Source organism: Carassius gibelio, chromosome A2, assembly GCF_023724105.1.
Source record: "Carassius gibelio isolate Cgi1373 ecotype wild population from Czech Republic chromosome A2, carGib1.2-hapl.c, whole genome shotgun sequence".
Taxonomy (NCBI): domain Eukaryota; kingdom Metazoa; phylum Chordata; class Actinopteri; order Cypriniformes; family Cyprinidae; genus Carassius; species Carassius gibelio.
In genome coordinates this window covers 16,471,323-16,486,126 of record NC_068372.1, presented here as the reverse complement: position 1 = coordinate 16,486,126, position 14,804 = coordinate 16,471,323, and the positions used below count along the sequence as shown (strand labels likewise).

Below are 14,804 nucleotides of genomic sequence, written 5' to 3'. Positions count from 1 at the left end.
ATATCAATTTTCCACACTGTACATTATGTTGTAATGCCTAAAATCACTTGAATTTTAAACAATTAATTTTAGTTTTTAAATATCAATAAAACGGGGGGGGGGGGGGGGGGTCACATAAAATAACATTTAGGGAAAAATTCAGGAAAGCAATTTAATGTCCATAAATTTGTTAATCAAATACACACACAAAAAAAAAATTTGTATCATTTGTAAATATGCACTGTATTACATTACATTATTATATATTACATGTATTGTTATTGAACCCATTAGTGATTTATTTTATGTATGTTTGAATAAATCTGTCAAACTTCTGATGTTTTTCTCACAGCTAATGGTTTAAATTTGAACAATTAACAGATGGATTGATTTTAGTCTTTAGTATTTTAGTTTTCAGCTAAAGAAAATTACAGAATGTCCGTCACAATAAAATGATAATAAATAATGTGCTGATAAAGCCTTTTGTACATTCCAAGTAACAATATGCCTAGTATTTAAACACAGGCCAAAGCATCATGGGAAAGATTCAGCCTTTAGTACAGGCTGAGATCGGAGGCCTTAACTAGAAAGAAAGTTCAAGCTAAGGAGCTGGGGGAAAATTTGAGGGGCCTTCTCTTTCTGAGAATTGTAGTGAGTGGATAGTTTATAGCTGCCTGGAGACAGTATCAGAACAGTTTGTGAAACGGGGAGGAGGAACAGGCGGAGACTGTAGAAATGCCAAGCCATGGTTCACTTCAGCAAGCAGTAAAACTGAGGCCAGGAAAAGAAGAAGAAAAAAAGGAGGGGGGGGGGGGGGACTTCTGCGACACACAACCAAGTTTGACTTTGTGAACCATTTCTGTGAGGATAGTGTGGGCAGATTTTGATTGAATCACATGAAATCTCTTTCAATGAATGAGAGCACTTACAGACAAAAAGAGTAACAGCTATGTTTTTAATTATATGGGCTGATATTTCCAAAGCTACGATCATTTTCACATTTTTTTTACAGATGCTTTTCTGCCATATTAACGTTAGCTAACACAAAGTGTGCACTATCAATTACTCTAGCTGGCGGAAAAACAGATAAAAAAAAAAAAATTCAAGTACTAGATCCAAGCCATGAGCTTTCAGTATAAATACTGGTGTCTGGTTTATTAGCAGCAGATTTGAGGATGACCTTTTTTCTTTTGCTCCACCAGTTTAATGAAAGTAAAGTCTTAAGTTGGAAGTTTAGGAGGTCATTCAACATGTCTGGATCTAGATGAGTGAGTCTTTCATATACAGCAGGTCGAGAGTTAGTAGTCCAGTTATTGCCTATAAATTAGGACTGGGTTTAGGGCTGCACAATTAATTGAAATTAAATTGCAAAGGCAATAAATTGTAATTAAGGCACACTGCAGTTATCGATCCGCTGACTTCCAATCATATGCATGTGAATGCGTCAGACCGGAAACACAAGCTTGTGCGAAAAATTCCAAAGTTCAAGTTTGGTGAACTCTGACCTGCCAATTCGCATCATGTGAAGACGTGGGACCAGTAGAAGATCGATACGTCACTGCGTGACCTCTTTGTACAGAAATTCAAAAATTAAGGAAGCGCTAATTTTAGCTGTACTGCAGCGTCTTATTTTATAAAATTTAATTAAAAAGCATTGGTTCGCTGTGTCAATGGAAACAGGAACAGATGATACATTTGATTGAGGACACGTTATAATTTTTTATTGCTTAGTCAGATTTATATATTTATATATAGAGAGATAGAGAGACAGAGAATACAACATAATAAGAGGCTTTTGACGCTGTCGCAAAAGACACAGTATAAGCGCATATTAATCCATATTGTGATAACGGGAAAACAATATCTCCTGCTCCCACCCTTATTCGCAGCGGGGTCCAAAAAAATGTTGCACGTTCAAAGTCTATTGTGACGGCCGCTTTAGGCAGAAGCTGCACTTGTCATGCATATCTTTCAGTTAAGCACAGTTCTGTGATCAGTAGTAAATGTCCATCAAAAGCCAGAGGGCACTCTCGCACTGAAAATCTAAATATGCCCCGAAGAAGAAATCAAGGAAATGCCTGTCGCTGCAGCTGAATAAACAGAAGATTTTACTGCTTTCATTGATTCAACCTGACTCATAAAACACACGACTATGGCAATTTATCTTGTTATTCTTATTATTATAATTTTTATCATCAAGTATATCTATAATGAAATGCTAATCGACATAGCCTTTATCACTGCCTACAATACAATGAAATATTGTGTGTCTTAATTATTCTGTTTAAGAAGCCACATCATCTCAGAAGGATTTATTTTAAACACTCGACTGATGTTACGAAGTGAATTTGGAGTTAAAATGTTATTAAATGTGGTATTTTCACATGCTCTCAGATGAAGCAGCATTTACTAAACAGAGCCATAGTTCACTGAGAAGATAAGCAAACAGCTTTTATAATCAAGAACAAATTCATCAACTTCATAATCCTACAATTATATTGTCTGCGATTATAAACACGACTTTGCATAGCTGGTCAGAGAACTATTGCTCTGCGCAGTAAATACTGCTCCACCTGAAAGCAGGTGATGGAGATTTATTGCTAATCACAAAACTGGCTTACTGACTAAATGTGCATGACAATCGGAATTAATTACCTACGATTAATCATGCAGCCAAGTCTAGATTCTTAATTTTAGGAGCATAATCAGGGTTCTAGACTGTGACCAATTTGGTCACATGTGCAACCTAATTTCTCAATGGTGCGACAAAAAAAATTAGAGGCCGTTCAAAAAAAAAAAAAAAAAAAAAAGAAAAAAGACTCTTCCTATAGTTCAACAACAGACATTAAAGCCCTGCCATTCAGCCCGACCCTGATGGGCCCAACTTTTTTTTACGCTTCTCGAGCAGGGCTTCGGGTTAATTATCACATCATAGTTCAGACGCGGGCCGGGCCTCCCGCCTGTTTTATACCTTTATGCCGCGTTTCCACCGAAATTACCCGGAACATTTTTACCAGGAACTTTTTTTCCCAGGAACTTTTTTCCCCCCAGACCTGTTGCTTTCTGCGTTTCCACCGCGGTGTAAAGTACCGGGTAGATTAGGCAAATAGACTGGTGACGTAGGTCTGCGCGCGTTTCTCAATACAAAGTACTGCTGATTTGTTTGTTTTTTTAAAGTACGCTGATTTTGGACGTGCATCCTCGGTAGTTAGTTCAGACTTTGTGCATTCGACTCGGGAGTGTGATGTCCGCGACGACGCAAGTCCGGTAAATCTATAAACAGCAGCGTACTTGATAACTTCAGTCAGCTCGTCTTGGCTACTGCAATTTTCCTATTTACAATAAAACGAAATGGGATATAAAATACCACTGCCTCCTTTGGTTTTCATTTAAGCATAATAACAGCTGCAGAAATGTACTTAGTTCAGGGATATGTGTATATGCAGCCATTACAATGAAACGAAATATTATATAAATTTGCCTTTTTTATTTTCATTTTAACATATAGATAAATTGAATACAGACCAAAGAAAACCTGTTAGATTTACCCCGCAGCTGAATTATATGTTATGTTTAACCACTAAAGACACATCAGAGCCAGCGGCACATATCAGAAGGTCTATCCAAGGTGAGGCTGCCTCTGGGCGGATAGATGATCACTGAGCTCTCCCTGATCGTGTGGAGCTCACCGTCTCAGAGATCGGCGAAACACATTTTTAAATAGGCGCTGTCTTTATAAATAAACAACAGATTTGAGTTTTAAACAACTACATTCTCGCCTGAAATACTTTTAAAATTACATTTCATGACACAATAACAGTAATATTTTGAAAATGTTGATCCGAATAAATGGTGGTTGAACTCAACCAATGCTGCGTCAACTCAACCAATCAGGATGTTTAGCGCCAAAGTCCCGCCCCCGAAAGTTCCTGAACTTTAAAAAAGTACCACCTCGCCAGCAGGGACTTTCTGGGGGGCATTTTTTTACCCGGAACTTTTATTTAGTTCCTGGTTCCTGCGGTGGAAACACACCAAGTACCGGACCAAGTCCCTAGTTCCTGGGTAAAGTTCCTGCGGTGGAAACGCGGCTTTAGTTACTTTTATATTTAAGACATCCATCAGTGATGAAAATAAATTGTCGCCGTGGTGGAAACAACACGAGACTGTGCTACCGCGACCGTCAAGAGCGGCTCGAAGGTGTTTATTGTCCCACAGCAGCAGTATGGTGTGTGCTATCAGCAGCTGAACAGTTCTGCGTTCAAATACACACAATAGGCTTATGCTTGCCTCAAAGCACCAGCAAAAGTAATTACCATAAATGTGATGGGGGAAATAGTAAGGAGATATTTTAATAATTTACTAAAAAACTAGTGTTTTCTGAGTATGTGTTTTGCAAGGATGAAGTTGCCGAGCCTGACTAGCCATCTCCTCAGATGCGCCTTTAGAGAGAAGTGCATCTTTACAGATTGATTATAATGAAAGTGTTTGTTTTTGATTTGATTTATTTCATTAAGTAGTAATTTAAAGCTTTCTATAGATTTATTTATCATGTCTGTGAGGCATGTATTCGTAGAGTTTCAGTTAATTTTTGTACTCCTGTTAAAGACGAGATGTCAGAAAGCGCAGTTAAGAATGATGTATTACTCTTACCTTTAGGGCTTTGCGATATATATCGTATATTAGCGACAATATCTGAATAATTTTGACGACGGTGAAAAATGTGAAAATATTGTGAATATCGAATATTTCAAATTCAAGCATACTTTCCCAAAAGAATGTGCCAAACGTCCAAAAAGGGAACGTGTTATTGTGGGCTGCTCTACACTCCTCTACTACGCGAACTCTCATTAGTGCGGTTGCCAGATATCAAGAGTTCAAATCCCTGAATCAGAGCTTCTCTGTTACATAGATACATTTTCTTCCTGGTGTTTTGCTTATTTTAAGCAATATTGCAACCATGCACAAGCAAACGCTCACTTCTCATTGTGGAAGCACCGCCGCAGAAGATCTGAAAAACAAACAAAGCTCGAGTTTAGCATCTAAATGAACACGTCATTCAGCCGGTCTGTGCTCTGTCATGAGATCTCGACAGTATCGTTTGCGATTGTGGTCGCTGTGTAAATGCAATCGATTTTGTGTGAATAGAGATACATAGGCTATGGCAATGTGGAATTTCTAATAGGAATTTAACTTTTATAATATTTTTCATTTGTTTTACCAGTTTTCATAATATAGACAGAGAGAGTGTATAATATATAACTATATATAAAAAATACCTATGTGCTTCAGCAAATAGCTCCCCATCTGAGAGAGTTTTTAGTGGCACTGGGAACATAGTTTCAAGCCACAGAGCTTTCTCTTAAACCAGAGACAGTAGACAGGCTTGTGTTCTTAGCTAAAATCTTGTAAAAGAATAAAATAAAAAATATCTATGCCAGTTTAATTATTCACCCCAGTGTTTTTTATTATTTAAATACAACTGCAAACATATCGAGATAAATATCGAATATCGTAAAAAATGTGACAATATTGAGATAATTTTTTTCATATATTGCCCAGCGTTACTTACCTTTATGGGCAAAAATAAAGGCGTATCCACTGAAAAAAAAAAGTCACGCTGTCATTTCCATGCCATGAAATGTCTTCGCACAAACTATTGGATATTTGTAGCATATATTTATCTGGGTCTAACGTTTAAACATTGTTATATGCTTGCACTTTTTAGATCTATAGATTTTATTTTAGGCAAGTCATGATGATTTGAGAAAACTTAATTGATCAGCCATAGGATCACTGTCTGGCACTGTCTGCTTGGTCGTTACTTAAAAAAAAAAAAACGTATTTAACAAACGAAAAAAAAAAAACTCCAAACGTTTTTCTAAATTAACTAAAAAAAATAAAAAATAAAAACGAAACAGAAAATTATCACTTTGCTACTACATACAAAACTGAACTATTTTAATAGCTGAAACAGTAGTATAAATTTTTTAGGGACTGATTAGCTGTTCAAATCAGACACTAGAGCATCCATTCATTTAGAAACAGTGGAAGATCTGATAAGTATCAGTGTAGAGGGGCCAAGTCTGGAAGATTTTGCTGCTAGACAGAGTGTGGACAGCTGATTTAGCCAAGGCCAAAGATCAAGAAGGCCAAACTACAGGAGTTGGCCATCCGAGGGGCAAGTGACTGCATTTGAGGATAGTCCATAAGACATTGAGCCATGAGATGTTCAGTTTGAAGCCCTTAAAACACTCAATTTAGATTTTATTTTTATTTAATTTATCTTGAGATGTTTTAAGTTTGAATTTCAGCTCAGTGAAACACTTTTAAGTACCAACACTTTTCCAGTAAGTTACCTTTCTTGTAGAATTGTGCTTCAAATAAAGAACTTTGCTGACCAGATTGTTAGTTAATCATCTAGGCTACAAGTCAATACTGCCTATATGGACAGCAATAAAAAAATAAAATAAAAAAAAAAGTAAACTTGTGAAACTGCAGTGTTAAATGCTATGCGGTTGAAAATTTGGGTGCACTTAATTTTTGTGCTGGTGCACCTAAGAAAAGGAAGTTAGGCGCACCAGTGCAGTTAGTCTAGAGCCCTAATAATGATTTCTGTCTTCCTCTTTTTTTAATGCTACATTCTCAATGCAAATTAATTTAAGCAGCAAGCAAATGTCTCAGGCAAGTAGGTCAATTACCTTCATCTACATAAGAAAAGCAGAGAGAATTGTGTAAGTTAGTCGATTAAACTAGCAACAACTTTTAGAAAGAAGTCATTAAAGCAAAAGTGTCATGGAACAGTTTTCCATGACTTTTGAGGTCCTGAAAATCAGGATAAAACAAAAGAAAAAAAATCGGGAGATTTTTCCATGTATTCCATGATATTTGTGACCCTGTTCATGTTTCTGGGCCTAGACAGAATCGCTGCCTGCAGAACTCCAGATTTCCACAGAATGGGAATACCCATCATTCACACCTCTACACATTTTGTGCCCCTTGCAACACAGAACTCCATAGATTTTCCTTGGTCTGGATATAACTCAAAAGCAGCATCTAAATTGTGCATATCTGGTCCAGTAATTCAACCCCTAAAAGTACAGCAAAACTTCTCTTGCGTTCTTTTTTTTAGTCAGTGAGCATCACAAACCGAATATGACAACTTCTTTTTAGCGTGCACTGCAGTGCTGGAGAATTTTAACTGTCCAAAAAAGGGACACAAAGGAGACATTGAAGCAAAAATCACCTGATGGGAGTGGGAATGTGCAGATGAAGCTGAAAGCCCTACCTGATACATTTAACTCTCCAGATTGGCCTGGGGAACTGCCAGGCCTCCAAACATACTATAATTTACTGCTTCCTGAGGGCATAAAAGGAGGAGGAGAAAGAGCTCGGGGAAAGTGCCAGAGAAATACAGGAGCAAAGACAGAAGGAGACACTAAATAACTAAGAGAATACAAGGTAGCTTCTACACAGAAGATTGTGCTGCACTCTTAAAAATAAAGGTTCCAACAGGAGTTTTTCACAGCAATGCCATAGAATCCATTTTAGGTTATCCAAAGAACCTTTATTAGAACAGTTCTAAAAAGAACTGATTTTAGAGCATTTTAAAGTAAAGAGTAAAGAGCATTTTAATATTCTGAAGAACCTTTTTACACTGTAAAGACCCTTTGTGGAATGGGAAAAAAAAATCTTACACAAGCAAAATCTCCAATGATTCAACACCTAACTGATTTCATTGTAGAAGAAGCCTGCTGTCAACTACAAATTCCCTATTTTCCTTCAAAAATAAAATAAAACTTTAATAGGTGTTTATTATGAGAGATCCAAGGCCTGATTCAACAAGCATAGCAGTCAGTCCCCGAAACAAAACAGGTTATGACAGCTCTTTAGCACCGATTAAGCAGGTTAGTCATTGGTCATCACAGTAAAAGCAGCCAGTCTTACCCTGCGAGGAGGCTGTTGGCTCAGGTCTGGGAACAGCAGGAAGCGGTCTCTGAGAACGAGGCTGGCAGGACGGCACTGACATTTTCACAGGTCCCAAATACTGCACGTACGTCCCTGGAAAGTTTCCCCTTTGTTTGGTTCGCTCGTTAAAGCCCAAGATCCAGCCGAGGCATTTTGGGTGCTGCTCGTCTCCCTCTTTAAAGCCCTGCGACAGCAGAGACGCTTTGTCGACCATCAGGATATCACCAGGCTCAAGGTCAATGTCATTCTCCCAGTCCTTACAGTAGGAATACAGAGATTTGTACTGGAAACCATCGGCAGCCATTTTCAGACTATGAAATGACGATCACAACAGGCTGAAGAACGTCGGACTGGGGATGAAACTTTGTGAGGGTGCGAATGACGTCGTACCGTGGGACGTTTAGTTAAAAGCTAAGCACTTCTGACCAAAGCTCATAAACAGGCATGCGCGGTAGCAACGGCTTAGACCTGGCCGGTGTTGGCCGAACAGGCCACTTTTCTCAGCTTGAACCCACGGTTCAACCAAATGATGGAACAGAGGGAATGCAGCATGCTCATTCAAGCACCGGAAAAGAAATAAAGAATTAAGTCCTTCACAGATTTATTTAGCCAAATCAGCTGATGTCGTCTTATAGCAGGTTGCTCAACATTCCCTCTCAAGATGTGATCCTCTGAATGTAACGTGATGACTGTATAGAGGAAAAAAAACAAATACATATTAAGAGCAAAATACTCACACAAAAGCTTTCTAAAAGAATAATAAAATGATCACAACAACTTAATCAGTACATTTACAGTTGAGCTACAGCAAGGCTTTTGCAAAGTCCAGACAGTCCAAGAATACATGACAGAATGCGTAACAAAATATTCAAAGCATTAAATACATGTTGTGCATCACCTCTGTTTCTTATAGAAAATGCACATCGCCGAGGCCAATTGTAGTCTGATTAAACATTCTGGACAAAGGCTAGGTCTGAAATCCAACTTCACAAAAAACAGATACTGAAGCTTTTACAATTTAAAAAAATTGCATTAATCTGACTGAAATCGGCACGCTAAGTCATTCGTAAGACCAGGTGAATTTTTAAACACCATGATCTTAAATCAAACTAAACCCGAGAAACAAGCTTCTGCACTTACCTTGAAAAAATTAAGCAAGAAATATCAAGTCTGCTAATGTCACAGCACGTCGACAAAAATGTCAAATTCAGCAAATAGCCAAAAATTACTGCCTCAAATGATGTTCACAGTTGTTCGTGGGAATAGCATTCCTGAATGAGCTCAGGTCGCTTAACTTTCAAAATAATCCAAAGTCCATATTTGCATAATAATCCTATTATTACAGTACGCAGTTGATATTGTTCAAGTATATTTGCAATATGCATCACTTATATGACGGAATGGCAAAACGTATCATTTTTTTATGCACATGCGCACATTAGAAACCAGGGGCTTATATACCAGTGAAGTGGCATTTTAAAGGTTTGCCGACCCCGTGGAAAGATTGCAATCTAATAAACAATGTCAAAGTGTTTTCAGGCATCTCAGGGCAACACTCACCCCACTTTGACCAGGCGCACTAGGGTCTCAGTCCGACATCCTCAGTGAGGAGAAGAGAGGTGCAAGCACAGACACGTGGCACTGACATACCCAACCACAGCCCGCAGTCCTCACACCACCGAAACACCCCCTCCGAAATACGTCATCCCCCTTTCCGCCTTTTCATCATTATAACGAAAGCATTTCATGTAATGCTACTGAACTGTATGACAGAGTTCATTCAGGAAAAAAGAAAACGTCAAATCCGAGTCAGAGTGCTAAAGCTAAAAGTTCTGCTGAGAGAAATCCTCATCTTTACAGTCAAGCACAAAGCTTAAAATGCAGGACGGTGGCTGACGGATTCGTACGCATCCTTTCATCCCCTTTATTCAGTCTGGGCAGAGCAGTTTGCAAAACACTGTGACCAAGGCAGAGCACAAAATAATTAATGAATCCAGGCAGCAAACTCACTGTTGCTACAGAAGGGAAAATGTAATCCTGGATTCCTATTGGGCAGCATATGGCCATGTGCTCAAGAATCACCAGAGAAGCTGGGGCAAATCAAGCAAATGGTCTAATATTAGAAAAATGTATCTAGGCAGTGATCTAACCCTAAACCTTTAAACTATACCGCTTTTCTACAGTGGATAACTTTTTTTTGCTTATTATATGGATGTTTATGCCTGTATGACATGTTTTAAGTATTCTGAATGAGAGACGAGCAATGCAAAATCTAAATATTTGTTGAATGAGGCTTGTCTAATCAGGACTATGGCACATTAGGATCATTCAAGCACAGGGGAAAGGACTGGATTCTGCTTGGAATTCTACTGAGAAAACAGGATCAGGATTCTCTGTCATTCTGTGCATGTCTTCAGCCTCAGGCTACCAAGGTAGGAGTTATAATCCATCCACGAGACCAGTCTAAGATTTAAGAAAGTAGGACAGTCACAGTGTTTTGCAAATGTGCGTTGAGGAGGAAAACGATGAGCTTGTCTGGGTATGGAAAGCTTATGCAATATTTTTTCCCTCTCTCGTTTCATTGGCCGAAGTACCTTGACTAATGCCCATGAGTCTGGTGACAGACAGTGTTCTCCAAACAATATGTCCTTTTAAAGCTTGGAGTGTGCAGGACTGAAGGAACGGCATACAAAACATAGCCTCTGGATATATCGCATGCAATTTTTCAGATAAGGACAATGTTGCTCATTAAAATTAAAATCTATTTTTATTTTTTTAAATACTTGATCAAGTTAATGCTCAGTCAACTATAAGCAAGTCATAAGCATGCTCATTCCCATGAAAAATGTAAACACAGTAGTGCTTTCAAAACATTCCTCTGTTTGTTGGAGCATCCTGACCGGCTCAACACAGCAACATTGGCTGATCCAAAGGTGTAAATCTGGGCAGGACTTTATACTTGTCCATTAAAAGGATTTGTTCACTTCCAGAATAAAGATTTCATCCAATATGTTCATGTCTTTCTCCCGAAAGAAATTAAGGTTTTTGAGTAAAACATTCTATGAATTTTCTCTATATACTTTATCTCCATATACTTTTTCCATAGACTTTAATGGTAATTGAAAGTCCAAATTGCAGTCTGCAAATTGCAGCAAGGTGATCATTTGTGGTTAAAAGTATATATTATATTTTTTTAAAAGATCGATCGTTTCACTAGATAAGATACTTATTCCTCAGATGTAGAGCCCTTTGAAGATGCTTTAAAAACTGCAATTTAGACCTTCAATCCATTGGCCTGCATTGAAGTCTATTATATGGAGAAAAATCCTGGTATGTTTTCCTTTAAAAACCTTAATTCCTTTGCGACTGAAGACATGAACATCTTAGATGATTTGGGGTTGAGTAAATTATCAGGATTTTTTTTATTCTGTAACTGAACTAATCGTTTAAAGTCGGCATGAAATCAAATTTGACAAATCTTCTTTTTATATGTAATATTGTAGTGTTTATTATAAATTATTTATCTGTGCACTTCATTATTTTTTTTAAATTCATGTACCCTTATAATCTTTAATCAAATACAGTACCCTACCATCCCCCCTCGAAACGACCTCTCTTCTCTTTCGGTCACGTGCCATGGCGAAAGGGTGCGGCCAGAAGCGATGAAGGTGCGGCTATAGGTGTCCGTCTCGTTTCTGCACCGCCTCTCAGAGAAACTTTTGAGGGTGAACTTGACCGACAACTTCACTCGACTCATCTTGGTTTGCGGGAGGCTCGTATAAATATGGGCTGATTCCTGCCTGAAAATTTAGCTCTTTGTTCTCGTCGCCGGGATCCTCAATATAAAATCCTTCATGGGAGGGTAACGGTGGAGAGAAATCCTCCACAACTGAATGTAAACTAGCATTCAAATCTGCCTCCATTTTGTTTGCAACGTCCAACCTCCAACAATCCAATCAATTCCCCGATGGACGAAACCAAGCCCAGCCCTACATTTTTTTCTAATTTCAGAAGCCGTTTAACTCGGATATACGTCACAGCAAGGAAAAATTACAATCTCAACTTCCACTTCATGCCGACTTTAATGCTAGATGAGAGGAAAAAAAAATGCATTTCGTAATTACTGTCACGTTGACTAGATATTTCAATCTATAATTTTGTTTTCATTTTTTTCCAGTGTTACTTAAATTATTAAGAAGAGTAATCTAATGTCAAGATGAAACAAAAGTAGCAACAGACTTTTCATATTGTGAGGCACATCCGGGTGTAACAAATTATTTAAAGGGGTCATATGATATTTTTTTAAAGATCATTATTTTGTGTATCTGATGTAACAGAATGTGTTTATATGCTTTAATGTTCAAAAAACACATTATTTTTTCAAATAATGTACATTGTATTGTAGGTCCTCTATGCCCCGCCCTCTCAAACACATCATTTCCCTCCTTCCGACAAGTGCATTGTGATTGGCCAAACACCCCAAGCACTCATCAGAAATTTAACGCCCCTTTCCATAATCGCAAGCTTCATCTTTGAAAATAATTTTAAGACAGTTAATAAGTCCTAAGTTTTACCATCAGTTCAAGCTCTAAAGGGGAACAGAGTATGACAGACAAAGAGATGAAGCTCTTATGCGTTTGCAGTTCACAAGCCACGGATGGTTAAGACAGCTGACTCCACTGTGGGGCCCTCTTTCTCTCTCTCTCTCTCCCTCCCTCTCTCTCTCACACACACACACACACACACACACAAGCGATGCGCAGAACTCCACATTTTAACATTCAATAGCAAATACTTAAAACTAATTACAAAACATACTTCCAGTAGCTGATTCAGAAGCACCAGTTTGTCGTAGCAAAGTCAGAAAGACCTCCTCTTCTAGGTTCATGAAACGGTCGTCCATAAATGCATTGCTGTTCTGTTGTAAGTAATCTTAAAGATTCCTAAATGCATCTACTATCAGAAGGCCAAATAAAATGCTTTTGGTTTCGCCTAGAAACACACAGCTTCTCCCTGACATGGCTGCTTCAACACTAAATGTGGTTACTGAAACCACGGCTTCTTTCTTTGCGTGAACATTTGGGCGGCATTACGCAAATATTTTCACACAGTGACATAGACATGTGGGGGCGTGTTAGAACGAGCCATTTTAGGGGGCGTGGCATAGTCTTAACTTTGATAAAGAATATCTATTTGGATTTGAGACTTTAGTCTTTGCAACTTTACAGATCTTCTTCATGCACCTTGTTACTTGTTACACTCCAAAGAGAAAGGAAAATTTTAAATTGCGTCATATGACCCTTTTAAAAAGAAGAGGAGTTTGTTCTTTCAATTGGTTATTAATTGGATTTTGAGATTTAAAAAAAAAAGAAATATTCATGGATAAGTAATTCACATGGTGCTGTCACACTGGCAAAATTTGGGCGATATTTCACAGGCAACGAAGGCATAGGGATCATTGTTCATTATCAGTAGTGTAGCAATCTGTTACAGACTTCCAATCGAATCAGTTTTATATTGGTAAATTCGCGTTCAATTTTACAAACTTGAATCCATCCAATCCAAATATTTCGCTTCAAAATTCAAGATTGCGCGTATTCCTGTTTAAATGACTGCACTGCGCCGTACATTCAATAAAGCTCTTTCTTTCTGACAAAGGTAAATATGGCCTCAGATATAGAACTATAACTTGCACTCACAAAATATCTAGGGTGAATTTTAATTTTTAGGCTGACTTTGAACTGAAATGTAGTAACTAGTTCTTCGCTTAGCTGAAGCAAGCTTAACTGGACGCAACGCACAGACGACAGAGATTTACCGTCCCGCCTCAGGCTCCACTCCGGGGTTTTCATTCCCCCCTCTGGGAAAAAACCTGAGAAAAACTCGCTCCCTCAGAGACAACAGTAAAAAAAAAAAAATCCTTGTGTTGTTATACTGAAATAATTAACACCACCACTACAATTAGCTAGACCTGCTGTATAATGTAGAACAGAATAAAAGCATCGAATAAAAACAGTGACTAACAAATTAGCACTTCAAATTCAGAAAGGTCAAATCTTATTTGAAAAGTTTAGTTTTTAGCATAAATGAAGTGCTCGAGTCATTGTCACGCGCTGGAGCTCTTGCAGGCTTTTCACTTAACCGTGTATCTGCTCCCTTGATCAGACAAGGCGAAAACGCTTCGGCATGCAAACCTAACGCATATCAGTCTGCACATTTTTGTCCCCCACTAAATCCACGATTTAGTCGGAATATTTTAAAGAACTAGACCATTGCCTTATCGTTACAAGCAAACAAGTCCACGTCGTGTATGCTGTAGCAGCACACTTCGTGTCCTTTCCACAATTTCCCCACATTTGGAGGCTGCTAGCTAGCCGTCATGTTTAGTAGAGTACAGTAACGCAATGTGCAAAACTTAAGAAAACTTACCCGTGGAAAGTCGTTGCGAAAGCTTCGATTGTTTTCTTTCGCGTATGTGAATAAATGTACGATCCTAACACTCGGCCGGATTTAGGGTTTTAACTCCCTCAGCAGAATGCAGGACTGATTTCTTTTTCCTTTTCATTCCGCACGAATCTTTTCAACTTGCCGAACTGCCATTTTCCAGCTCAGCACGAAGCGGGCAGGACTACTTGAGAACTAGAGAAACCGGGACGGAAAATAGCGGAAAGAGCCGAAAATGTCCGAAAGAGCAAATCTCGTATAACACACGAAGCGTTCATCATCCTTGCGCCAACCCGCTGTGGTTAAACGAGGTAGTGCAAAAACCAGTTCATAAAAAATGTAGACCTACAAGTGATACAATTTTTTAATAAAAAATAAACATCTCAAATGTCGCTATTTTTATTTGTTTTATCGTT

The 14,804-nt window shown here is 38.3% G+C and overlaps 1 protein-coding gene across 3 annotated transcripts in view; it reads right to left on the bottom strand.

Annotated features, from left to right (window-relative positions):
- Positions 1-14,611, bottom strand: part of LOC128028794 (phosphatidylinositol 3-kinase regulatory subunit gamma) — a 32,041-nt gene extending 17,430 nt beyond the window's left edge. Inside the window, exons 1-2 of one of the 3 annotated variants that reach the window (XM_052616130.1) lie at positions 14,374-14,611; positions 7,924-8,633 (exon numbers count right to left, since the gene is read on the bottom strand). In XM_052616130.1, the coding sequence (XP_052472090.1) occupies positions 7,924-8,248 (325 nt within the window). In that variant the 5' untranslated portion in view covers positions 8,249-8,633; positions 14,374-14,611. The remainder of the gene's footprint in view (positions 1-7,923; positions 8,634-14,373) is intronic. The other 2 variants (XM_052616137.1, XM_052616143.1) reach the window with 2 other exon arrangements.
- Positions 14,612-14,804: the final 193 nt, after the last annotated feature.